Raw genomic sequence first — 26029 nt, 5'->3', positions numbered from 1 at the left:
ACTCTCAGACCAAAAGAAACTAAATTCTCTGGTCTGGTGACAATAAATTGAACTCTTTGGAGTGAATCCCAGGCGTTACCGCTCATCACCAGATCACCATCTTTGGTTTACTGTAGAAAAACACAAACAAGCATATACTTAAAATCAGCACCAGGCCTCTTAATAAAAACAGCATCTTGCCATTCTAAGGTGTAGAAAGAAAGAAAGAAAGAAAGAAAGAAAGAAAGAAAGAAAGAAAGAAAGAAAGAAAGAAAGAAAGAAAGAAAGAAAGAAAGAAAGAAAGAAAGAAAGAAAGAAAGAAAGAAAGAAAGAAAGAAAGAAAGAAAGAAAGAAAGAAAGAAAGAAAGAAAGAAAGAAAGAAAGAAAGAAAGAAAGAAAGAAAGAAAGAAAGAAAGAAAGAAAGAAAGAAAGAAAGAAAGAAAGAAAGAAAGAAAGAAAGAAAGAAAGAATCCACACAAAGTGAAATCAACCAGACAGGCAACAACTGCATCACAAGGTCTCAGTGGTCACTACAGAGAAGCAGCAGCAGAATTGTAAGAATGAACAAGCTGCTCTTCCTCTGGCTGTGGACTTGAAATGAGTGTCAAAAGTTTCTCAGTCAAACCACTGCCTGCTCCTTATTGCATTTAGAGGGAAATTTGCTCAGAGCTGCTGGTCTGGGATCAGTTCTCTTTGTAATCATTGAATATTGGTGATTAGGAAAGGTGTGCTGTTTGTGAATTCTGAATGTGTTCTTGCTTTTCTGTTCAAATCAACAATGCTTTATGACCATAGATGCTGACAATAACAGGTTATAAGTGTTTCTGTTATTATGTAATGTATAAGCTAAGCTGCAGCAAATTCAAACACCATGAAGACTATGCTGTATCACTGTAGCTCTTCAGTAAGATGATCATCACAGATCTCAGTCATTGTGTTTTCTCTTTCTGTCTTCAGTGTGTCTCGTTGCAGTATTGCAGAGGAACAGTGTGTGATCCTGACTTCAGCTCTGAAATCAAACTCATCACACCTGAGAGAACTGAACCTCAGCTGGAATAATCTAGGAGACTCTGGAGTGAAAAACCTCAGTGATTTACTGATTAAGCCACAGTTCAAGTTGGAGAAACTAAAGTTAGTATCATTGCTGTAGTATCATTAGTATCATACTGTTCAGCAGATACTGTGGGTTTATAAAGTTTATCATTGTGGTATCTAATGAACTGACATATAATAAGAGCTTTATACTGAAGCATTTGAAGCTTTATTAAATTCTTATCTGCTGAAATTTAACAAACCTAACAAATTTGACACGTTGTTTTTGCTTTTTTTTACCCCACTGTCATAAATGATCCTGCATCCTTTATGAGATTCTTAAAATCTAGCTAGAAACACAGAAGTCATAAGCTAAGAAAATCATCAATTTGCAGTAGTCAGAGTCAATGTCTTTTCTCTTTCTGTCTTCAGTCTGTTTTATTGCAGTATTACAGAGGAACAGTGTGTGATCCTGACTTCAGCTCTGAAATCAAACCCATCACACCTGAGAGAACTGGACTTCAGTGAGAATCAAATAAGAAACACAGGACTGAATCTCTTATGTGACGTACTGAATGATTCACACTGTAAACTGGAGACACTGAGGTGAGAAACATTCACCTACTTTTTTAAGGTTCACATAACCCTCATATTATGTTTATATTTCCATGTTGAAAATGTTGGTAACACAGTTCAAACTTTACACTTCAATGGGACGAGGAGGCGGAATTCTGCAAACTTTTTATCCGCTTTTCCACTATCGTGCCAAACCGTTCTAAGAACACTTCGGTACGGTTACAGCTGTTTCTCTAATAAGCCTGGAATGGTGCGGCACTATTGCAAACCGTTCTCTGCATGGTTAGACAACCGTGCTGAGCTGTGCTGAAAGATTTTGTATGTTGACATCGCAGCACTGTTGCTAAGTTATTACAGCTAGCTGAGCGGAAGCGCACTAGTCATCAGACATCCACAATAAACTACACTACATTTTATATAAAAAAATATACAGCTCTAAATGATACAGTTTTGAAAAGGGTTTTAAAACCACAGAGCAGTCTCTGGCAGAGAAGGAAATCACTGGCCCACCACATTGTTACCATCATATTTTATGTATTAAAGTTATAGTTTGATTGACTTGAATTTAATTAATCATGTATATTATAATTACTAACCCCTCGTCTAAAATCTTAAACTAATACAAATAGCCTATTGTTTTAGTCGTGGCTGGAGTTTGATTCATTTGATTGACATCCTATGCAATGAAATCTTAACTTTGCTTTGACTGAGTGTGAGTTTACTGCATGCAGCGCTGTATTTGTTAGCACAAAATCTCGCTCTGATCCGGGCGAGAACTTTACCAATGACTGCATGCACTGCTGAAAGACATTTTTTTGTCCACAATTCACAACATCCTATATCCATGCAATAGGAACTTGCAGACTCCTTAAACAACGATGAAATGATTGCACTTTTTAATTCAAAGCCCAGACTGCTTGTTTTGTAATTTAATGCCGGCTATACCACCTGAAGAATGGTTATGGCGTGTTATGATGTGATGTCGGCCGTCACTGTAGAAAGTCAACTCTTTCTTTAATTTGGACTTTTGTTTGAAAGCTTTATGGGGTATCACCGTAGCTGTCCAAGGTACTGTTGTATGATTTAAACTATAGCCTATATATGCACCAATAAACAAGTCAAATGAATAAATAAATAAAGTAATTCTAATTCGTTTTGACAAATGTTTTAGACTATAAAAATAAAAAGAGCAATTTTCAAAATTTCAGCTATAAGCCATTATACGATTCAGTTAAATATAAGTTAGACATTTATGGGGGCATGTAACATGTTTCTGTGATTTCTTTTTTCTTTTTGTTAGCTCAAAATATTTTCTACAACGTCAAGCAGGATATTGTCTAAAGCTTGTTAGTTCATTATGAAGATAGAAAATAATTAAAATAACAAAAATATAATTATAAAAATACAAAGAGAAAAAGAGCAGCATTTTGCTAAATATAATAGTCCTTCATATGCTTTATATCCTGATATATGTGTTGTTTCAAATTTGTTTATTGTTCAACTTGATGCATTCATTATTTAATGTTTGAATACTGAAACAAATAATAGGCATCGTTAAAATAATTATATTATTTTACCATCAAAATGTAGTATCTTTTATATCATTATCAACTTTTGATATAAAACCGCTGTGTAAGTTCATCGTTGTTAAAAATTAAATAATTTAAGTGCTATATTTTTCATTAGTGAAAGTGCCTGCTCACTTTTTACTAGGGTTGGGTACCGAAACCCGATGCCATTATAGCACCGGTTCCTTGGTAACTGGTATGTACCGGTATTAAATAAGCGTATGAATTTCGGTGCTGCGGCAAAAACAAAAGAAGCATCAAAGGGGTGCATAAAAAAAGGCACACATAGGCGTTGTGTCACACCATAACAAAACATTTAATTCTGAACAACTTTGAGGAATACAAACAGGCGATATCAGGCGTTTGTTATTGTCGCTAGGGAACAGACGCACACAACGTAGTACAGCACATTTAGCCTGGTTTTCGGTGAGCGAGAGCGACACTCTTCAGATCTACACGCGTGATCACGTTCGTCCAATTTGCTTAAACTAAGCATTCTAAAGCGTATTTTACAACCAAGAATTCTTACACAGCAACTGTCTTTGCAAAAGTTGCGTGTAACGCCCGTTTCAAACCGTAAGCGAAAGCAGTGCGTGAGCAGCGCTTATGGAGAGTAGAAGCAGCATGCAGGCCAAACGCTTTCACACTAGCTGCGTCTGCAGCGCGCAGCTCTTTGGCAGCTGCTGCAGAGATCAATCTATCTCTATTTCACTGTTATAATAAAATTTATATAATATAGCTATAGTGATATTTATACATGATCAAACTAGTGTTACTCTCTCCGCTTCAGTAATGTCCAGCAGCAGAGTAACAGCTCATGCAAAGGATAAGACGGACAAAAGTAATCAATGCATGCCCTTCTTTTACTTATTTTCGTGTTGTCAGTTCTTATCATAAATCAGTAATCAGTTCTTAAATAAATCAGGGGTGTAAAGTCTGGTAATTCTGAAGGTCTTGATCTTCATGAATTAATGCAGAAGCTGAAACTCTTGATCATCATTTCACAATCAGCATCACTCATTTCTGTCTATCTGTTTGTCTAATTTTAGACTTTGGAGCTGTGGCATCACAGATGTTTCTACTTTAACTCAGTGTTTGATGAACACAAAAGTTCTGCAGTTTCTAAAAGAGCTTGATCTGAGAGACAATCCCATAGGAGACTCAAAGCAGAAGCTCATTGATGTGATGCGAGACTCAAAGTGTAAACTGAGGTCAGTAAACAATACTGATATTAAAGATCTTTATCTTCCTCTAAGATGTGAACAAATCTTTTAGATGAGTCTGAAGCAGGTCGCACACCAGAAGCGCCGTGCATTTTAGAATTCTAAACATAGGTTTCTATCAGGATACACACACCGGCGCCGCAAGTCGGCAGCTGTCGGTGGTGCCCGGCCACGGCTCAGGACGCAGTTAATTTTTCAGTTGCGCCACAGAGCGCCATCTGATTAGTTTCATGTTAAATATCATTCGAATGTGCGCGTCTGGTGTGCGATACTTTAAACTGTCATGTGCGCACCGTGTCGCGGCGCCGAGCAGCGCTTCTGGTGTGCGACCTGCTTGAGAGGAAATGATCAAATGATCATCAAGCTTTATTTGATGAGCACAAAGTGTGCAGTGTCTGCAATAGTTGAAGAGAAAGGAGGAAAGAGTAGAAGAGCTGCGAGTCAGAGCTTTATCCAGCAGCTGCTTTATTTATGTCTTCAGCAGTGAATCATTACAGTCTGAAATAGTCTCTTCAGCTTCAGTAGCACATCAGCTATGACTCTCACTCTTCTGGACTCTCTCTAGATTATTATGAGCTATAATGTTCCACACCAAAACTCCAAATCAGACACTTTCTTTAATGGACCTTTTTCACAAGACTGTTATTACACATTTAACGGTCATTGTATTGTTTTTAATATATATATACATTTTTTATATATTTTTATTATTATGTGAACAATTATATGTATCTTTGTATGTATTATATTATCTTTTGGGTCAAATGACAAAAAAAAAAAAACGTTTATTCAAATTATTTCTAATGCAGTGGGAGAGTAAATGGGGAGAATAAATTTGATATTATTCTGTCCTCTGTCTGCCGTCAATAGTCTAACACTTTTTTTTAACACCATCATGGCGTTTTTCTTTTATTATTTCAGCAAATATTTCATGATTGTAAAAAAATATATATTTGTTGTACTTTCCCATTTACTGCGCTGTAAGTTTACCCAACTCTAATGACTTCTGCTGCTGAGAAAAACCCGAAAATGTGAAAAGGGTCTATTGAAGCTTGATGTGTTGCCATGAGAACTAAAATGTAATATATTGTAAACTTCTAAAGCTGTTTAAAAAGTCACTGAAGAAAGAGATTAGAGATATTTTAAACTTCTTGAGTAAAAAAAAAAACATTAACTGAAGTGAAACAAACATTGTTTTTAGATAACAATGTAAAATTATAAAACACCAGTAATGTGTTTAATGTAACAGCTTTTTCTTCAGAAATTCAGTAATTTAAATATGGTGACTAATGTTTGACTTTTTTCCCTCTGAACAATGATTGTTTTCTCTTCTGCTTCTGCTTTTCAGTCTTAAATAATTTCTGCATCGTCTGTGAAGAATCCCTCTTTCAGTCTCAGCTTTTGATGGCAGAATCTAGAGTTTCAGAACAGACACTAAATGTACTATCAAAAAATATGGCCGCAGCGTGAGTGAACGTGTCTCAAAACTCAAGCTTGTTGCTCTTATGAAATCCCCATTTTGGATTGATATGCCTGTTTCTTTTTTTTTTTTCTTTTTTTTACATCAAGTCAACAGCTATGTGTTTGTTTAGTAACATTAGTTCTCTATTGTTGTTTGTTAGGTTTTTTTTTTTTTAAACAATGAATGAGCGGCACATCACATTGCAAACTTTGTGGGATGCTATTCATCAGATTAAGATCGATATGCTCTCTCACTTTGATACAAAAACTGAGTCTATTCATAGCAGCTTGAGCAGCATTCAGAACTCTCTGCATACTTTGGGAGATCAGGTTGTAGCGCTGCCACATAATTGAATTATGAGAAACTAGAGAATTGAACCATATCTTTTATTTTTTCTTGTGTGTCCCGTTGATTTAAAGACGAGTGTTACAAGGTTGTCTTGTTGGAGCGATGTGTCTCTGCTAATGAAGACAACGTGCAAGAGTCTGTTACTCAGATTCAACAACTAAAGAAAGACAATTCCTACCTGATTGATACAATTGGTTATTTGGAGAATCGAAGTTGTCGAAATAACCTCAATTTTGTTGGATTACAATAGTCGTTAGAAGGGCAAGGACATTACTGTTTTTGATACTTTGGTTTTTCTTCTCCGGTCATTGAATGGGCTCATCGCTCACCAACAGTTCATCAAAGAGCTAGTCCGAGGCCTGTTATGGTTAAGTTGCTTAACTTTCAAGACAAGTTGAAGATTCTTTGCATTGCGAGGGAAAAGAAATTGGATTGTAGCAGAATGCATATATATATATATATATATATATATATATATATATATATATATATATATATATATATATATATATATATATATATATATATATATATATATATATATTTATTTATATATATATTTATATATTTATTTATATATATATATATATATATATATATATATATATATATATGCATTCTGCTACAATCCAATTTCTTTTCCCTCGCAATGCAAAGAATCTTCAACTTGTCTTGAAAGTTAAGCAACTTATATATATATATATATATATATATATATATATATATATATATATATATATATATATATATATATATATATATATACGTTACATTTAGCTCTGAACTGATGAAGAAGCATAGGAGGTTTGATCCTGTTAAACGTAAGCCGCATTAACTCAATATGAAATACTTTCTCCGCTATCCTTACTAGTTGTGTTCTTGTTAATAGTAAACACCAAAGTTTCAATTGTCATAAAGAAGCTGAAGCTGCTTTTATGTCATCAAAGGGCCTACTCACACTGTGCTATCCGAACCATATATATATTTATATATATATATATTTATATATTTATTTATATATCAAGACAAGTTGAAGATTCTTTGCATTGCGAGGGAAAAGAAATTGGATTGTAGCAGAATGCATATATATATATATATATATATATATATATATATATATATATATATATATATATATATATATATATATATATTTAAATATATATTTAAATATATATTTAAATATATATATATATATATATATATATATATATATATATATATATATATGCATTCTGCTACAATCCAATTTCTTTTCCCTCGCAATGCAAAGAATCTTCAACTTGTCTTGAAAGTTAAGCAACTTATATATATATTTATATATATATATATATATATATATATATATATATATATATATTTATATATATATATATATATATATATATATATATATATATATATATATATATATATATATATATATATATATATATATATATATATATATATATATATATATATATATATATATATATATATATATATATATATATATATATATATATATATATATATAAATATATATATATATATATATATATATATATATATATATATATTTATATATATATATATATATATATATATATTTATATATATATATATATATATATATATATATATATATATATATATATATATATATATATTTATTTATATATATATATATATATATATATATATATATATATATATATATACGGACTTTAGCTCTGAACTGATGAAGAAGCATAGGAGGTTTGATCCTGTTAAACGTAAGCCGCATTAACTCAATATGAAATACTTTCTCCGCTATCCTTACTAGTTATGTGTTCTTGTTAATAGTAAACACCAAAGTTTCAATTGTCATAAAGAAGCTGAAGCTGCTTTTATGTCATCAAAGGGCCTACTCACACTGTGCTATCCGAACCATGCCCAGGCCCTTTTTCCAGATTGTTTGAGAAGTGTGAGTGCTCTGAATCGGGCTTAGGCACGGTTAACTTGGTCGGCCCTGGCCCGGTTGGAAGAGGTGTGCCAGAGCGCGGTTCACGCTTGTAGTGTGAGTGCAAAGCGTGCCTGAGCCCGAAACTAAAGACGAGACGTGACTCAAGTTTCATATAGATTTATTAATCATTCTCACTGTTCAATGAACACAATATCATAGATTATTAAACATTCAAAGCCCTCACTGCACGACAGCTGCACCTTCAGCAAACCTCCTAATTCCTGCTGCACAAGGGCTTTATGATTATTTATGAGCATCAAAAGTGGCGGATCTGTTTGGTGAAATATCTGAGTGACTGCCTGTCACTGAATCTAAAAACACTAAACAATATACCTAAAGAAATCTCAGCTGTGCTGAGTACGAGCGGTTCTTATTGAACAGCACATCATCAATGACATAAGCGTGCAGAGGTGCAAATTCAATGTGAGTGCGGGCCGTTGGGGGAAATGGCAGGGGGGACAAGCATGCTTCGGCCCGGTTCAAGGCAGTTTATTCATAGTGTGAGTACGCCGTTAGATCTCCGCAGTACAATGACTGCTTGATTTGACTGCTCGAATTGTGGCTGCGGCTTGATGATGATTATGTTGATGATTTATTATTATTATTATTATAATATCTATTTTTTTATTTTATTATTATTATTTTTTTGCTATACTTATTTATTTTGTGTGTGTGTGTGTCTGTGTGTGGTTAAACAAGTGCAACTATTTTGTTGTAATTGTCATATACTATTTTTACTACTGTGCGGTGAAAGAAATATTATAATCTACTTTATTATTAATATTTAGACTAATGCTTTAGTTGAGTGTTGAGTACCGCCAACTTATCCAGCAAATTTTTACGCGGCGGATGCCCTTCCAGCCGCAACCCATCCCTGGGAACATATGTTGGTGTTGTTTTAGTGTATTTATGTTTCTTTTGTGTTTGTTCTTTAGTGATTAATTTTCTTCGTTGTTTTTGTATGTTTGTGTTTTGTTTTGTTTTTAACATTCATTTGAATGTTATAAGTCTGGTGAGCAAAATTGATTTACTTTGTGTGTGGGTTAATTTAAACAAGCCGGAAATTTTGCACTCTCTGAGACATGGCTAAACAGCAGTGTTTCGGATAGTGAAGTAAATCTAACTAATTATGTTCTTTATAGAAACGATAGGTGCTCCAGGGGTGGAGGTGTGGCTACCTATGTTTCTATTAGTTTTGTTTCTGAGTTGGTTATACTATCAGTTGATCACTTGTATTGTGAATGTATCTTTGTTAAGGTTATTCTCCATTTAAGTAAATGTATTACTATTAGAAGCATTTATAGGCCGCCCTTGTCACCATTAGAGTCATTCAATTCCTTGATTGCAACAATTATTTCTATTTTTGGTAAAAACAAAATTATATCACTTTGGGATTTTAATATAAATTGGTTAGATAACTCTTCTGCTAAGAAAAAATATATATAATTAATAGTTTAAATCTTTCCTAGCTAATTAATGAGCCTAATAGAGATACTGCTAGAACCCAGTTACTTCTTGACAGGATACTTGCTTCACATCCTAATAGGTTTTTGAGGGCTGGTGTGATGTCTCACTGCTTTAGAGATCATTGTATTATATTTTGTGTATGAAAAGTGAAATTACCAAAATTACTTCCTAGGCTTCTAGATTAATTAAAATCAGACAATATAAAAAAATTACTTCAATTTATTAGTAAATGATTTGATTTTTCTATTAATTGGGGAAGAATTGATTCCTAATAAGCAGGTAGGGGTACCACTTTTAATGCAAAAAAATAAGGGACACATACTGCAGCGGTGGCCACATGCCCAATCACAGTCCCAATTGCATGTCAGTGGTAATAAATAATAAAATAGGTTTTCTGTTGAAAGTAGATTTAGTTGATCAATATTTAGTTTTAGAGCACAAGCTTTGTGCTATTGGTCTGTCTGAAAATGCAATTATGTGGTTTAATGCATATCTGCATAATAGAAACAATGTGTAGTATTCAATGGGTTTAACTCTAAACCCTTACCTAAGGGTTAATTAAAACCTTTAATTAAAACCTTAATTTTTTTTAATCAAGAAAGAGTTGTTCCTCAGGGTTTAATACTAGGACCACGTCTCTTATCTATTAATGTTAATAATTTACTATTAATTCTCAATAAGTAATAGTGTTCAACTTTATGCTGATAATACCATCATATACATGTCAGATTATGATATCTCACAACTTTAGTTTTCCCCTCTGTATGATTTTAATCTCTTACACAATTGACTTTCAGATAATAAATTAGTTCTTAATAAAACTCTTATAATAAAAGTGTTACATTATTATTATAAGTCTTACAGCGCAAAACCCCTCCCTGCCTCCTCCCCTGTATAAATATGGTAATGACTCCACTTTGGCAAAACCAAAGAAAAAAGCAATGACAAAATTAAACAAGAAGAGAAACTTCACAGAATGTGAATTGGAGGTGCTACTATCAGAGGTATACCGGAGAAAAAAAAAATTTGCAAGTTTGTCCTCCAGAACAAAAGAAAAAAATAGAGTGGAGGAGTTTAGCTGAGGCGGTTAATGCAGTGGGGTCCGAACATTGCACTGAGTGAATTAAAAAAAAGAAATGGTCTGATGTAAAGGTGCAGGTTGAGAGGAGAACAGCGGCACACCGTCAAAGTGTGGACCGAACAGGTGGGGGAACAGTTTAAAACTGACCGAGTGCGAGAATGGGCATCATTGTATCTGCGCTCTTGGTCAGTTTGTGGGTTGTTGAGGGGGGTTAACAGCGGCGTCTTTAATGGATAACTGCGGTCTCCTGATATGCAGTTAAATAATTACGCTCAATAAAATAAAATAAACTTAGCTGGAATAATATCTTTAAATACAGCACTCACCAAGAAGCCACTCATCGCGCACCCTGCCACCTTGGATTTAATCATGGGTTGACCAAGGCTACCTTGCCACAATATTTGTTAAGCACATTTGAGCATCACATTTTATTTAAATATTTATTGCATGGAAATTTTTTCGATTCATATATGCAAATTCGTCTCCAGATGGTGCCTTTATAGCAATGTGCGTGCAGTCGATCACTCAGATTACATTGCATTTACATTACACTTATTTTTGTCGCCTAGTTTAGACATTAAACTTGAGGATTATTTTGTTTTGTTTATGTCTTTGATTTGGCTTACAGTCATTGTTTTCATTTATATAGAATATTGTAAATGTTTAATCATTTTTTCCATAATTATTGTCACATCTTTTGCTTAAACCGTTGAGTAAAGATATTTAATCCTGAATTGATTTCTGCCTCATCCTTAATCTGTTGCACACATTACATTTGTCCCACCTAAATGTTACAGCATCCCTTTTAAACATCCTAAGCATGTAACTGACTGTAGAACTAATACTAACATTGTATCTATCAAAGTATTAAATGTAGTAGATAATATTGAGGCTGATGTTTCTACACATCTGTGAGCAGGATTGTTCATACTAAAGGCTCCTGAATGGACAGCAGAGCAGAACATCTGGACTTACTGATTTCTGGCCGTCACTTATTTAGCATGTTAAATTATTCTAAATTATTAAATTATCTAAATTATTCTTTATATATCAGCAAACATGACTTTTACTCTTTTGAGCAGTTTGGTTCCACGTGGGATTTCTGAGCCCTTATATGTGTTACAATGAGTCTGTATTCATGTTATATTTATACAGATAACTTTATCATAAATCATTCATTAACTTTTCTGCTTGTCTCATTTTACTATCATTTGATGCATCGTGAAATGTGACCTAAAGCAGCTACACTTGTAAGATTGTTCACAAGTTTTTGAAATATTTTATGTATTTTTATCAGAGAATTTGTTTTTGTTCATTTTTTACATTTTAGATACTGGATCAAAATAAAAGGTCAAACAGAATCATCCAGTAAAGAGTGTACTGAAGGTATTCTGGGAATATGGATATAAAAACTGCCTAGATTTTGATGGAACCCAAATGAGAAGCAAGTCAAGTCCTCCTTGGCTTTTCCCTGTAGCTGTAGTAAATTATGGGAAGAAAACCATAACAATGAAACTAGTATGTTAACTAATATAGCAGTGTGGCAATACATAGAGCATTCGCTGTATAGCTCAGTAAAAATATTCACAAATAACATATAAAAAATTTCCCAAATCAATGTACAAATTAATTTAAAAAAAAATTATAATATCTGTTTTCACTACAGAGATGTTTCTAGTTTTCAAAGGATGGAGGATGTGCAACCAATTTAGAGCAGACATTTGCACCGTTTTTCTTTCGGTGTTAAATGGCTTAGTCAGTGGAATTTGATCAGCAGAACAGAATATGGTAAATAAGGTAAAATGCTGAGTTTTTTTTTTTTTTTTTTTAGAGTAGGACAATATGGACTCATGGTAAGTCTGGGCAATAAAGAGGCAGATCAATGAGCGAAAAGGGGTTTTAAGCACAACGTCACATAAATATACAATGATTAAATCTGAAGTAAAAGGGATATTTACAAAATACATAGATGAGAAATAGCTGAAGGAGTGGAATATTGGGGGGAGAAAGGGAGGCATACTGTATCATACAAGGGGTGTAGAAAGAAGGTTTGGCAATAGGACGAATGTATTGTAAAGAATGTGTAATGGTGATTATTTATTAAATCAGTGTCTGAATGGGAAAGCAGGAAACAAGATTGTGATAAATGTGAACAAACTGTAGAACATGAACTTCTAGAATGTGCAGCATGTGAAAGACAAATATTTCAATTGACCCTGTAGAATTTATTGGAATAAACAACCTGTTGCTTCAGGTAATGTTAGAAAGTGGCCCAAATCAATCCAAAATAGTTTATGAATTAATTTTATTTATATATTTTTACTAAAAAATTAGCTAAATTGATCAATTTAATTTAAGAATGGTTTTATGAAATAAGAAATAAATATATTTGTATTTATTACAGTATGCTTATTTTAAAAATACCCCATTCTTGTAATACCCTTCCCATCCTCTCTTGTCATGGTTATTCTTGAAATCAGTTTTTTTTTTTAAACCTAAAAATGTATGCGCTCCACACTCCTTTATAGTAAGTGGCGTGAATGCGCCATTTAAGTTAGTCAAAAAGGAAGAAGACTCAGGTGTGCTGTGCTTTACACTGATGTCCAATTGATGGCGCTAATGAACCAAAACTGCTTTGAAGCTTTCATTTTTTAATTGTATCATGTGACAAACAACAATCATGAAAGTACTTTGTTATTTAACAGCGTCGCAACCGAAAGTGTTAAGAGATTCCTGGAGCTACACAAGACCGTATGCACTGCTGTAAGTAAGTTTGAATACTCAGACTAATACATTTCTTGAGAGAATTATAATATGTAAGAGTGTTTTAAGTTAGGCTACTTGCTAGTCGAAGAACAAGCACCAGGAAGAAAATCGATAAACAAATGAATGTCAAAAACATTCTAATAGGCTATATAATGTTTAAATGTTTTTCTTCCTCAGCATTCATTATTTGTTATATTTTCTTTTTTCCTCTAAACTGCCATGATTGTAATCTCAGTGACATTTTGTCATGTCCAGTTCATGATGAACTTCTGATTGTCTTCAGTGACAAAGATTCCAGCTTCATCATGTCAGAAAAACACGGAGAAACGAAAAGGTAACACTGCGACTGTTTTTACTCATACATTACTGAAGTTTCCGTTTTTTCCTTATCTTTTGCCGTTGTCATGTTCAGATTTCTAAAACAATTCATAACTAAGTTTTTACATAGTCACAGGTTTAAACATTTTAAACATTTTTTATTATTTTATTAAATTTATATATTTAGACTAGATGTTGATATCTGCACTCTACTTTTTAACTATCACCATTTAACTTTTGGTTTTCTTATTCTGATCGAATGATATCTTACTTTTATCTGTATAACCAAAATGTATGCAGTATTTTAAGTTGTTAAATTTTTTTAAGTGTTTGACCTTCCTGGAGGCCGGGCTGCAGATGTTCGCCTATCTGATTTAGGCTTTTCCTCAATATTTAAGTAGCCTAACGTTACACACATTTTAGTCCTGTATCCTCTCCTTGTAAGTTCAGACTTTGCAAGTTTGATCAAGGCTGCAGTCTCCCCCTTCTCAGTTTGATATGGAAAACAGACAACCGAGGACACGGGTAAATCTTCAAAGGGAACAGTGTATTTTATAACTTCATTCACATCACCCTGGCTACGTTGTTTCATTTTCTCAACAATAAAATGTAAACCTGATTTAAGGAACTGCTTATTTTCATTTTAATATTAGCAACTTAACAGACAGCAGAAATGTTGAGGCGTTGTGCTGCATATATGAGCGTCATCTTCACTGTGTGGATATTTATAACAAAACGGAGCCTATAACAACTGCCTCCTTTCAATTTCAGTGAAAATATGAAACATACCCTCTCTTTTGCTGAATATCAGTTTTAATAATCAATAATGGCCATTATAAAAGTATAACGTACATTAAGTTTATACATTATAGGAAATAAAGGCAAGCGATCAGTCAATAATACAGAATGTACGTGGTTACATTAATCATTAACCTATCTTTGCGCTCAGTCAAAACACGTTACCTGAGAACAAGTAATAGATTCCAATGACCAAAGTCAGGGAATATGTCGTTAGATAAAGACAACAAGACGAATGAAATATCACATTTAATAAATCTAGTGACATTAGATCCAACGGGAAATGCTTGAGTAGTCCGACTAGCAGAGCTCTCATCTGGGTAGATAGGCTGCAGCGCTTGCCCGAGAGTGTGTGTGGTCACATGATGTGCGTTTTCAGCATTTTGGTGTGGACGGAGAGCAGTTCAGAAACACTGGGTGAAATGCTAGTGTGGACGCGGATTGTTTTCATTCTAAAACGCCGTTTCAAAACTAAAACGCACAAGTGTAAACTATAGTATATGCAGCAAAATATATATATAGTAAATATATGTAGCATTCACACTCTTGTGCAGACTAAAGAAAACCAAACAAGCATACAGAGATGCAGTGTTGACACATTGTGCCAATGATTCATGTGGATGTTGTCTTGTGACTTAATTTTGGTTTATTTCAACTGGTTTGAACTAGAACAGTCAATGTGATGTGGAAAAGGAACTATAAAAATGGTGTAATGTTCTGTATATTTGTTTTGCTTTTGGTATGGACTAAAGGAACTAAACTACAGACTGAAATCTGCCTATAATAAATGCTGCTTAAATATGCTCCTATATTCTCCATGTTAACAGTGTAATATAATTTAATAATTTTAAATAAAATTAATTTCATATACAAGTAATAGTTTTGGCATAACATTTAGTATTTTATTTAACAGGCTCCAATATGAGACTGTAAATTCAGATTCTCAGACACAAGTTAACAACAGTCATCTGTCAATCTTCAAGGTAGGAAACAGATTTTCATGACATTTATTATGTAACAAATACATTGATTACTGTACAAAAATGATAAATATACAATTTTTTTTTATTTGAGAATCCATGAGATAATTTAGCAATTTTATAAAAATGAAAATATAAAAAAGTTATAATTGACTTTTTCCTCAAAACCAGATGTGTGCTTTAGTTAGATTTTGCTGCGCTTTCATCTTTTTTTTTTTCTTTATAGGATCTTGAGAGCAAAATATGTGAATATGTGAAGAATGAGCTGAACAAGTTTAAGAAAATCTTACAAAAAGAAAACAGTCAATACTTTGTAAAGGTCTTTAACGAGAACAGATGCAGAATAAAAGAAGCAGTTCTTGATCTCACACTCTACTTCCTGAGAGAAATGAAGCAAGATGAAGCTGCTAATACTCTAGAAGGTGAAAGACTGTCAGATTATCACTTATAAACAAAGGAGAGAATTTGATCAGAGTAAGATTGTGCTTTAATATATTCTGTTTAGAAGAGCTGTTCTTCATTCATCAGCTGAAATGTAGCCTTCAGAAGAAGTATCAGTGTGTGTTTGAAGGAATTGCACAGCAAGGAGACTCCACACTCCTGAAGAACATCTAAACAGATATCTATATCACTCAGGGTGCCAGTGAACAGGTCAATACTGAACATGAGGTCAGACAGATTGAAGTTGCTACCAGACGTCATGAAGCTCAAGAGATACAGGTTGAATGCAGACATTTGTTTGAAGCGTCTGAACAAGACAAGCAGATCAGAACTGTCCTGACAAAAGGAGTCGCTGGCATCGGGAAATCAGTCTCTGTGCAAAAGTTTGTTCTGGATTGGGCTGAAGGAAAAGAAAATCAAGAGATCAGCTTCATATTTCCTCTTCCATTCAGAGAGATGAACTTAAAGGAGAAAGAAAAACTCAGTTTGATGGAGCTTATAACTCAGTTTTTCCCAGAGACAAAAGGACTGAACCTTACAAGAGGGAATCGATTCAAAGTCCTGTTCATCCTTGATGGATTGGATGAATGTCGTCTTCCTCTGAACTTTGCTGGTAATGAGACGTGTCATGATGTTTCATCACCAGCCTCTCTGGATGTTCTCCTGACGAACCTCATCAAGGGAAATCTGCTTCCTTCTGCTCTCATCTGGATCACCAGCAGACCAGCAGCTGCCAGTAAGATTCCTCCTGACTGTATCGACCGGCTGACAGAAATACAAGGGTTCAATGATGCACAAAAGGAGGAGTACTTCAGAAAAAAACTCACAGATGAGAATCAGGCCAAAGAAATCATTGATCATGTTAAGCAATCAAAGAGTCTCTTCATCATGTGCCACATCCCAGTCTTCTGCTGGATTTCAGCCACTGTTCTCCAGAACATTTTACAGGAGAAGAGAAATAATGATGTGAAAAACAATCAGGCTGATGACGCCTCCAAAACACTGCAGAAATCAAACACTGAAGACACTCCCAAGACTCTGACACAGATGTACACACACTTTCTGCACTTTCAGATTCAGCAGCGCAGACGAAAGTATGATGGAGAATACACACCAGATGTGTCCTGGGATAAAGATGCCATCCTTTCACTGGGGAAACTGGCATTTCATCACCTGCTAAATGGCAACCTGATCTTCTATGACACAGACCTGGAAGCCTGTGGTATTGACGTCTATAAGGCCTCAGTTTACTCAGGCATGTGTACCCAGATCTTTAAGGAGGAAACAGGGATGATTCTTGGCACCATGTACTGCTTTGTTCACTTGAGTGTTCAAGAGTTTATCGCAGCTCTTTATGCACATCTGATTCTAGACATCAACAAGAAAAGTGTGTTTGATCAAGACTCTACAAACAGAAATGAGTCTATGATTGATCTGCTGAAGACTGCAGTGGACAAGGCACTTGAGAGTGACAATGGACACCTGGACCTGTTCCTTCGCTTCCTTCTCGGTCTGTCTCTCCAGTCAACTCTTACGAGGTCTGTTGACACAGCAAGAGCACAGTAACTGGAGCATTTGGATAATACTTCAGTACTTTGTTAGTACAATATATCAGCAGAAAGACGTCAATGACCAGAGCAAAGAGGAAATAATTCAGTACATCAAGCAAAAGTTTGAAGCGAATCTTTCCCCAGAGAGATCCATCAATCTGTTCTACTGTCTAAATGAACTGAATGACCAAACTCTGGTGAAAGAGATTCAGACCCACCTTAACAAAGGAAGTCTCTCATCTGCTGATCTTTCACCTGCCCAGTAGTCCGCTGTGGCCTTTGTGTTGTTGACATCAGATGAGATGGAGGAGTTTGAGCTTCAGAAATTCAAGAAATCAGACGAGTGTCTCATCAGACTATCAGCAGTCATCAAAACCTCTAGAAGAGCTCTGTAAGTCTGAAATATACATTAACATCTATATTTATTTAAAGTGATTTTTTTTCTCCTTGAAGAAATGCAGTTCAACATTAATATCAGCATGAAATAAACTCTCATAAAAATCTTATAGCTCTTATAAAAGGTATCTCCGTATCAGTGCTCACCCTACATGTTTTTATTTTTTGAAAATCTGTTTAGTTCTAATGCCCTGATATAAAATTGATATAAATATAAATGTGTTGTGTTTGTTTCACCTATTTCTGTGATGTCATGTCTTCTGTAGGTTAAATGATTGTAACTTAACAGACAGAAGCTGCTCAGCTCTTGCTTCAGTTCTCAGATCAGATACCAATCTAAAAGAGCTGAACATCAGCAATAATAATCTGCAGGATTCAGGAGTGAAGCTGCTCTGCACTGGACTGGAGGATAAATGTGATTTGGAGTTACTGAGGTGTGTGATGTTGCAGATAACAGCTAAAGCAAAACTGTAGTTGTGATGGTTTAAAAAATACAAATATTACAGATTAACACAATGGCAACACATTTAAAGACCTGTACAGCTTTTTCGTGCATTCCAGAATGTGGGCAGTATGCAAAGCATAAAAGGTAAAGCATAAAAATCAAACAAATGGTTAAAATGAATGTTACGTTTTCTCTTCATTCTGGGCCTTCAAACGATATTATGATTAAAATGTGACTCTTCAGTGTTTGTGTTTATTTTCAGGCTCAGTAAGTGTGATCTAACAGAGGAAAGCTGTTCAGCTCTGGCTTCAGTTCTCAGATCAGACTCCAGCAGTCTGAAGGATCTTGACCTGAGCAATAATAATCTGCAGGATTCAGGAGTGAAGCGGCTCTCTGATGGACTAAAGCACAGTAAACTGGAGAAACTCAGGTGAGCTGATGTCTAATACATTCAACATCTCTGGATCTTTGCTTTTGTGAAGTGAATATTTAATTTGCAAAAGAAATAACCCTATTTTAGTCATTTTAAAAAAAAAATTATGTTTTGTATTAAAAAATAGAATTGCAAAAAAGTTGATTTCTAAAAAATACTTTATTTAGTGGTTATTTGTTGTTGTTGTTTTTTTTTTTTTTTTTACCAAGAAACCGTCGTATTAAAGTTTTTTTTTTTAGTTTTTTCCATTATATTCTTCAAAAAAATCTTCATCAAGATGTTCAATATTAGTTTCTGTTTCAAACTTTTAGGCTTATTGGTATTATGTAGGTAATCAACATACAGATGAGTCTGTGGTGCCTAAACTTTTTCTTAATGTTCCTTTTTAATTTAGAGTTAAAATTTTTGTGTATGAACCACAGTGTTACATTTATTTCTAAGTTGTATTTCCTCTAGTCTTTCAGACTGCAGCATCAGTGAAGAAGGTTATAAAGCTCTGGCTTCAGCTCTGAGATCAAACCCTTCACAGCTGATAGAGCTGGATCTCAGAGGAAATGATCCTGGACAATCAGGAGTGAAGGAGCTCACTGAGTTACTGCAGGATCCACACTGTACACTGAGGTGAGACATGAGGAAAATAAGCATGGAAGTCAATTATATAAAAGTGTAGTCTTTCAATTCAATTCACTTTTATTTGTAAAGCACTTTTACAATGTAGATTGTGTCAAAGCAGCTTCACATAAAAGATCATAGTAAATTGAAAATGTAGTTCAGTATTTAGTGTAAGTTCAGTTCAGCTCAGCTCAGTGTGGTTTATTAGTCGCTATTGAGGGCCTAAACACTAAACAGCAAATCCATCAATGCATAGCTCTACCGATCCCAAACCATGCAAGCTAGTGGCGACAGCGGAGAGGGAAAAAAAAACTTCACCAATTGTTGAGAGTGAAGAAAAAAAAAAACTTTGAGAGAAATCAGACTCGGTTGGACACAACCATTTTAATTTCTCCGCTGGCCAAACGTCTTGTGTAGAGCTGCAGTCTTAGCGGTGGAGGCAGGAAGCTGGGCCTCAGCAAAGACTCTTCTGTCCCTGGAGCGTTACAGGAATCAGTCTCATGCTCTCCACTCCTCCATAACCACCACAGCAGCTGCTCGGGATATGGCCTGGTCCAGGATATAGACACCTTGGGATCATCTCGTCGCTGGTCTTGGATCAAATCAGTGGCGCAGCGTAGTCTGAAGGCCTCGGGATGAGTATCCCCAGGTGGAATTAGAGAATTAATAGAATAGTTGGTGTAGCTTCTGTTCATAGTGTATATAAACCAGATGAAGAAACTTGTGTGGAAACACACTAAGTGATGCACTGAGTGTATGCTTTACTAAAAAGATAGGTCTTTAATCTAGTTTTGAATTGAGAGAGTGTGTCTGAGCCTCGGACATTATCAGGAAGGCTATTCCAGAGTTTAGGAGCCATAAATGAGAAGGCTCGACCTCCTTTACTCGATTTTGCTATTCTAGGTGCTACCAGAAGCCCCGAGTTTTGAGATCTTAAAAAAGAGTTAGATATCTAACCGACAGAAGGTTGGTTAGATAAACAGGAGCTAGATTATCATATCAAATCACTTTTACTTTCACATCATCAGCAGCACGTGTGCTATGATGAGTGAAAAGCTTAGGTGCAGGCTCCAGACAGTACAAAATACAGAATGCAAATACAACGACAGTGCAAAATACAACAGCATACTCCCAAAAAAACTGGACAATGTAAATATGACAGCGATATGTACAATGAATAGGTTTCCACATAGTTGTAGGCAGTATTGTGTCAAGTATGGATTGGTTTAAGTGCAGTGCATGCTACATATTGATGGTGTGCAGTGAGGGGTATGGAAGAGTCTGTGTGAGGTGTGTTAAGTGTTCATCAGCCTGATAGTCTGAGGGAAGAAGCTTTCCTTCAGTCGGCTAGTGCGTGATTAGATGCTGCGGAACCATCTGCCTGAAGGTAGCAAAGAGAAAAGTTTATGGCTTGGGTGGCTGGAGTCGCTGATAATTCTCTTGGCTTTCCTCATGCCCCGCCTGGTGTAGATGTCCTGGAGGGAGGGAAGCTCACCTCCTACTACAAGTCCAGCAGTTCGCACAATCCTATGTAGGCCTTTGCGATTGCTGCTGGTGCTATTTCCATACCAGGTGGTGATACAGCCAGTCAGGATGCTCTCCACAGTGCAGGTGTAGAATGAGCGGAGGATGTGGGGGCTCATCCCAAACCTCCTGAGACGCCTGATAAAAAAAAGGCGTTGTTCTGCTTTCCTCAACACTGCATCTGTGTGAGCAGTCCATGTCAAATCCTCAACAACGTGTACTACTAGATACTTGAAAGTGGTGACTCTCTCCACTGGTGTCCCGTTGATGGTGATGGGGTGTGTTCTCTCTTCTCTCCCCTAAAATCCACCTCTAGCTCCTTGGTTTTGCTGATGTTGAGTGAGAGGTGGTTTTACTCACACCACTGCGTCAGAGTGTGCACCTCCTTTCTGTAGGCCGTCTCATCATTATCTGTGATTAGGCCCACCACAGTTGTGTCATCAGCAAATTTAACGATGACGTTGGATCTGTGTTTGGTTGTACAGTCATCTGTGTACAGGGAGTACAGGAGTCGGCTGAGAACACATCCCTGTGGAGCACCAGTGTTGAGGATCAGTGTGGATAATATAATGTGGTTCATTCTGACCACCTGGCGTCTGCTTAACATAAAGTCCAGGATCCAGTTGCTGTAAGAGAGCTGTGTAGACCCAGATCCTGGAGCTTCACCACCAGCTTGGCAGGCACTATGGTGTTGAATGCTAAGCTGTAGTCCACAAACAGCATTGTCACATATGTGTTTTTGTTTTCTAGGTGAGACAGAGCAGTGTGCAGGGTAAAAGCAATTGCATCATCAGTGGAGCGGTTATTCCTGTATGCAAATTGTAGAATGTCAGTGTGAGTGGGCAGTACACACCAGATGTGCTTTTAAATCAGCTTCTCAAAGCACTTGCTGAAAATGGGTGTCAAAGCAACTGGACGCCAGTCATTCAAGCATGTGGTTTTTAGCTGATTTCGGTATGGGCACAATAGTAACTGTCTTAAAGCATGTGGGAACCACAGACCAAGAGAGCGAGAGGTTAAAGATGTCCTTGAAAACTCCCGCTAGCTGGTGTGCGCATTCTTTAAGTACACGTCCAGGGATGCCATCTGGCCCCGTAGCTTTCCAGATGTTCACGTGACTGAAAGATCTCATTACATCCGCTACAGAAACAGAGAGTGTGCTGGCGGTTGCGGTTTCAACCACGGGAGCATGCAGTGTGTGTGCGCTGTCCCGGGCTTCAAAGCGGGCGTAGAACGAGTTAAGCTCATCCGGGAGAGATGCAGCAATGTTTACAGTGGTGGATTTGTTACTTTTAAAGTCCGTGATGTAATTAAGTCCCTGCCACATGCTCCTTGCGTTATTGGTGTTAAATTGACCCTCTACCTTGTCTCTGTACTGACGTTTTGCTGCTTTGATGGTTTTTCTGAGGTTGTAATTTGCTTGTTTTTGTTCCTCGGCATTTCTGGATTTATAGGTGGAAGCTCGCACTGATAGGGCTGTTCGAACTTCGCCATTGATCCTGGTTTTTGGTTGGGGTAGATATAAACAGTTTTTGTTGGACCACGTCTTTTATGCATTTCCTGATGAAGCATGTGACTGTGTCTGCATACACGTCAATGTCGTCATCACATGCTGCCCGGAACATATCCCAGTCCACGTGATCAAAACAGTCTTGAAGTATGGAATCCGATTGGTCTGTCCAGCTCTGAAACGTCCTGAGGGTGGGTGGTTCCCGTTTTAGTTGCTGCCTGTAGGCAGGTAAGAACAGAACAGAAGAGTAATCTGATTTGCCAAACGGTGGGTGGGGGAAGGATTTTATGCGTCCCGAAAGACGAATGGCAATGGTCCAAAATCAGTTCTCCCCGCGTGTTTACGGTGATGTGTTGGTGGTATTTTGGAGCAATTTTCCTGAGATTGGCATTGTTAAAGTCCCCTGTAACAATAAACTTTCCCTCCGGATGTGCAGTTTCCTGCTCGCTTATGCTCCTGTACAGTTTCCTGAGCGCCTGCTCTGTTTTGGCTTGAGGTTATCTGGGCTTGACCTGGTTATCTGGGCTTGACCTGGTTATCTGGTCTTGATCTGGTTATCTGGGCTTGATCTGGTTACCTGGGTTTGATCTGGTTATCTGGGCTTGATCTGATCTTGTGGGGGGGGTGTAATTATAACAGCTGTGAACTCCCTCGAAGGCCAGTATGGCCGACGTTGAAGCATAAGATATTCCAGATCAGGAGAACAAAATGATCTAACTGGGTCTATGTTCCTGTCATCACACCATGAGTTGTTAAGAAAAAAACACACACATTCTCGTTTGCTTTTTCCTGTTAGTTCTTTCGTTCTATCTGTGCGGTGCACGGAGAACCCCGAAAGCTCAACAGTTGTGTTTTGTACCTCCACAGATAGCCAGGTTTCTGTAAGGCAGATAATGCAGCAGTTTCTTGTTTTTCGTTGGAAGGAAATGCGCGCCCGTAGCTCGCAAATGTTTGTTGTCCAATGACTGAACGTTAGCCAGCAGAATGGTGGGGAGTGGAGGTTAAAAATCCACCTCTCTTTCCTCTTTTCTGGCTGTGTTTCCTTTGTCGCTTCGGTTGTGTGACCCAGACAAAGAGCTCTGTTGCTGTGTTTGTAAACAGAGTGTTGTTAAAGATATCAAAGAACTCTTCTGTCCCTGGAGTGTCACAGGAATCAGTCTCATGCTCTCCACTCCTCCATGACCACCAGAGCATCTACTCAGAATACAGCCTGGTCCATTATATGGACCATATTTGTTTCGCGCGCGCTGAAACAAACCTTCGGGTACCCGGCTGGCTTGCTGCCAATCATATAGGCGAGCTCGCCTTTGATTCAGTAATTAAATTAAAACATGGGGAAATGCAAGTTTTCGGACTTCAGGCTGGAGGACACAATATTTAAGGACTGGCCTATGCCTGTAGTTGGCAACAGCCACGAGGCTTATAGCCAAGTCTGCAAGAAGACTATTATATTGCCGCTAAATAAGTTTATATCAGCTGTCAATCACTGAAGGCTTTCTGCTGCCAGATGACAGGGAACTTGTGTGGGGAATGCGGGAAATACAATGTGGGAAGAGTGAAAAGTACAGATGACAGCGATTATGTGTTGAATGTTGATACGCCAGCCAAGTCCAATCAAGTGTTTTCGGGGAAGATGCCCGAATCTCGATGCGTTATTCACTGCGTGTTCAGTGCAAATGTCCACTATAAATGTAAAATCTAACACTGCACAAATCATCGCCAAAGAAGCTCGCCTTGACTGTGTTTAAACTGAATGTGCGAGTCATATCAAAGAGCGGTATTGCGCCGGTGGTCATCGCGAGAATCCTGCTCTTCCCTGGTCGACTGACTAACCTGCTTTTTTCCCCACAAACACAGAAAACTGCAAATGAGCGCATAACAAGACTGAGCGTTTAAAATGACACAAACCCAAACCAAAACTTTTAAAGAGTAACAGAAGTGAGACTTTTCTTCCTTTTGTCCATTCTTTCTTGAGATGTATATTACTTTTCTATTTAATCACTGATGACTGCTTTGTAGCTTTCAGCCTTGAATTGAATGATTTATTATATTATTTAGTTTTTGTAGCAGAAATAATATTTATTAAATTGACATGCATATAAAAAACAATAGTACAAAATAAATATTTCTTACTGCAATGCTTCATTTTTGTTTAATGTAAACCATAAATTTATTTTTCATAAAGTAATAGTTAGACTTTTTTATAGCAGATAACTCGCATTCAAGGCAGCATGATAATGAGAAATGTAATTCATTGTTAGTATTATTGACATCATCATCATTAATATTTTATAATTATTAGACATTAATATTTGTGCAAGAATTCCAAAACAAATAAGGCATCACATAATAAGTTATAGTTGTTTCTGGTTTTTGTTAGTCCTAATAGATGTTGTTTTTAAATGCAATGAACCCCTTAATATACAATTTGCAGTGGTGCTTGTTCATTTATGGTGGGTGCTCCTACATTTTTTGTGGAGCTCCTAAATATTTTAAGTTGGGAGCACCAGTGCTACCAAGTAAAAAAAATTAATTTCGATCCCTGACACACGGAATTAGTTGGCACAGTTTAGCACGGTTGTCTTACTGTGCCAAGAATTTCGGGCCGAGAAAGGTTTGTAATCATGCTGTGCCGTTCCAGGCTCAGGGGAGAAACAACCGTAACCATACAGAACTGTTCTTAGAAGAGACTATTGACAGATATAAGAGACATATATGACATTGATTAAAAACTATGGACAAAGGCTCACTGTAACACCTTGATTGATCCCTCTGCTTTACTTAAATGTGCTATCTGCAACATGTTATTCCATTTGAAAAGATATTTCATTTACGCCACTACAGTTGTAGCTCGTGCAAGTCGTGCTGGTAGTACATTTGTTTTGAAAGTATTAAAAAAGGTATTAAAAGGTATTAAATTCAACTCAAGAAGTTCTTTATATACCCTGGAGAGTGTGTACATACAGCACGAAAAACGACAAAAATACAAGTAAAAACACACGAAACAAATAATTCATACATTTATGTTGATACATTCATTCAAACATTGTCATTTATTCATACATCCGTGCATTAATTCATACATGCATTCATATCCATCTCTGCATTCAATCATTCATGCATGCATTAATTATTGCATGTATTCGTTCATACTTTTATGAATGCATTTATTTACATTCATTCTTACATTTTTATACTTGTATACCGATTTATTTATGCATTCAATACTTTACATACGTTTATTCATTCATACATATACATTCATGCATGCATTAATTCTTGCATGTATTCATGCATTCATTCATAATTTTATAAATAACTTTACATTCTTTTATGCATTTATATACATTCATGTTCATTCATGCATGCATTTATATACATTCATGTTTATTCATGCATGCATTTATTAAATCATTCACTTTTATGAATGCATTTAAATACGCACATTCATGCATTTATATACATTCATATTTGTTTGCATAACTGTTTATTTATTCATTCATGCATTCATTCATGCATACATAAATTTATCA

At 36.0% G+C, this 26029-nt stretch overlaps 1 protein-coding gene across 1 annotated transcript in view; it reads left to right on the top strand.

Annotated features, from left to right (window-relative positions):
- LOC147838418 (uncharacterized) overlaps positions 1-19503 on the top strand; it is a 49522-nt gene extending 30019 nt beyond the window's left edge. The window contains 12 exon segments of the mRNA XM_087304821.1: positions 937-1110; positions 1444-1617; positions 4205-4370; positions 13453-13486; positions 13745-13823; positions 15519-15588; positions 15812-16007; positions 16091-17552; positions 17554-17967; positions 18239-18406; positions 18680-18847; positions 19307-19503. Of these exon segments, the coding sequence (XP_087160947.1) occupies positions 937-1110; positions 1444-1617; positions 4205-4370; positions 13453-13486; positions 13745-13823; positions 15519-15588; positions 15812-16007; positions 16091-17552; positions 17554-17967; positions 18239-18406; positions 18680-18847; positions 19307-19475 (3274 nt within the window). The 3' untranslated portion in view covers positions 19476-19503.
- Positions 19504-26029: the final 6526 nt, after the last annotated feature.

Source organism: Danio rerio, chromosome 22, assembly GCF_052040795.2.
Source record: "Danio rerio strain M-AB ecotype USA chromosome 22, GRCz13ab, whole genome shotgun sequence".
Lineage (NCBI taxonomy): Eukaryota > Metazoa > Chordata > Actinopteri > Cypriniformes > Danionidae > Danio > Danio rerio.
This window is presented reverse-complemented; position numbering and strand designations above follow the sequence as displayed.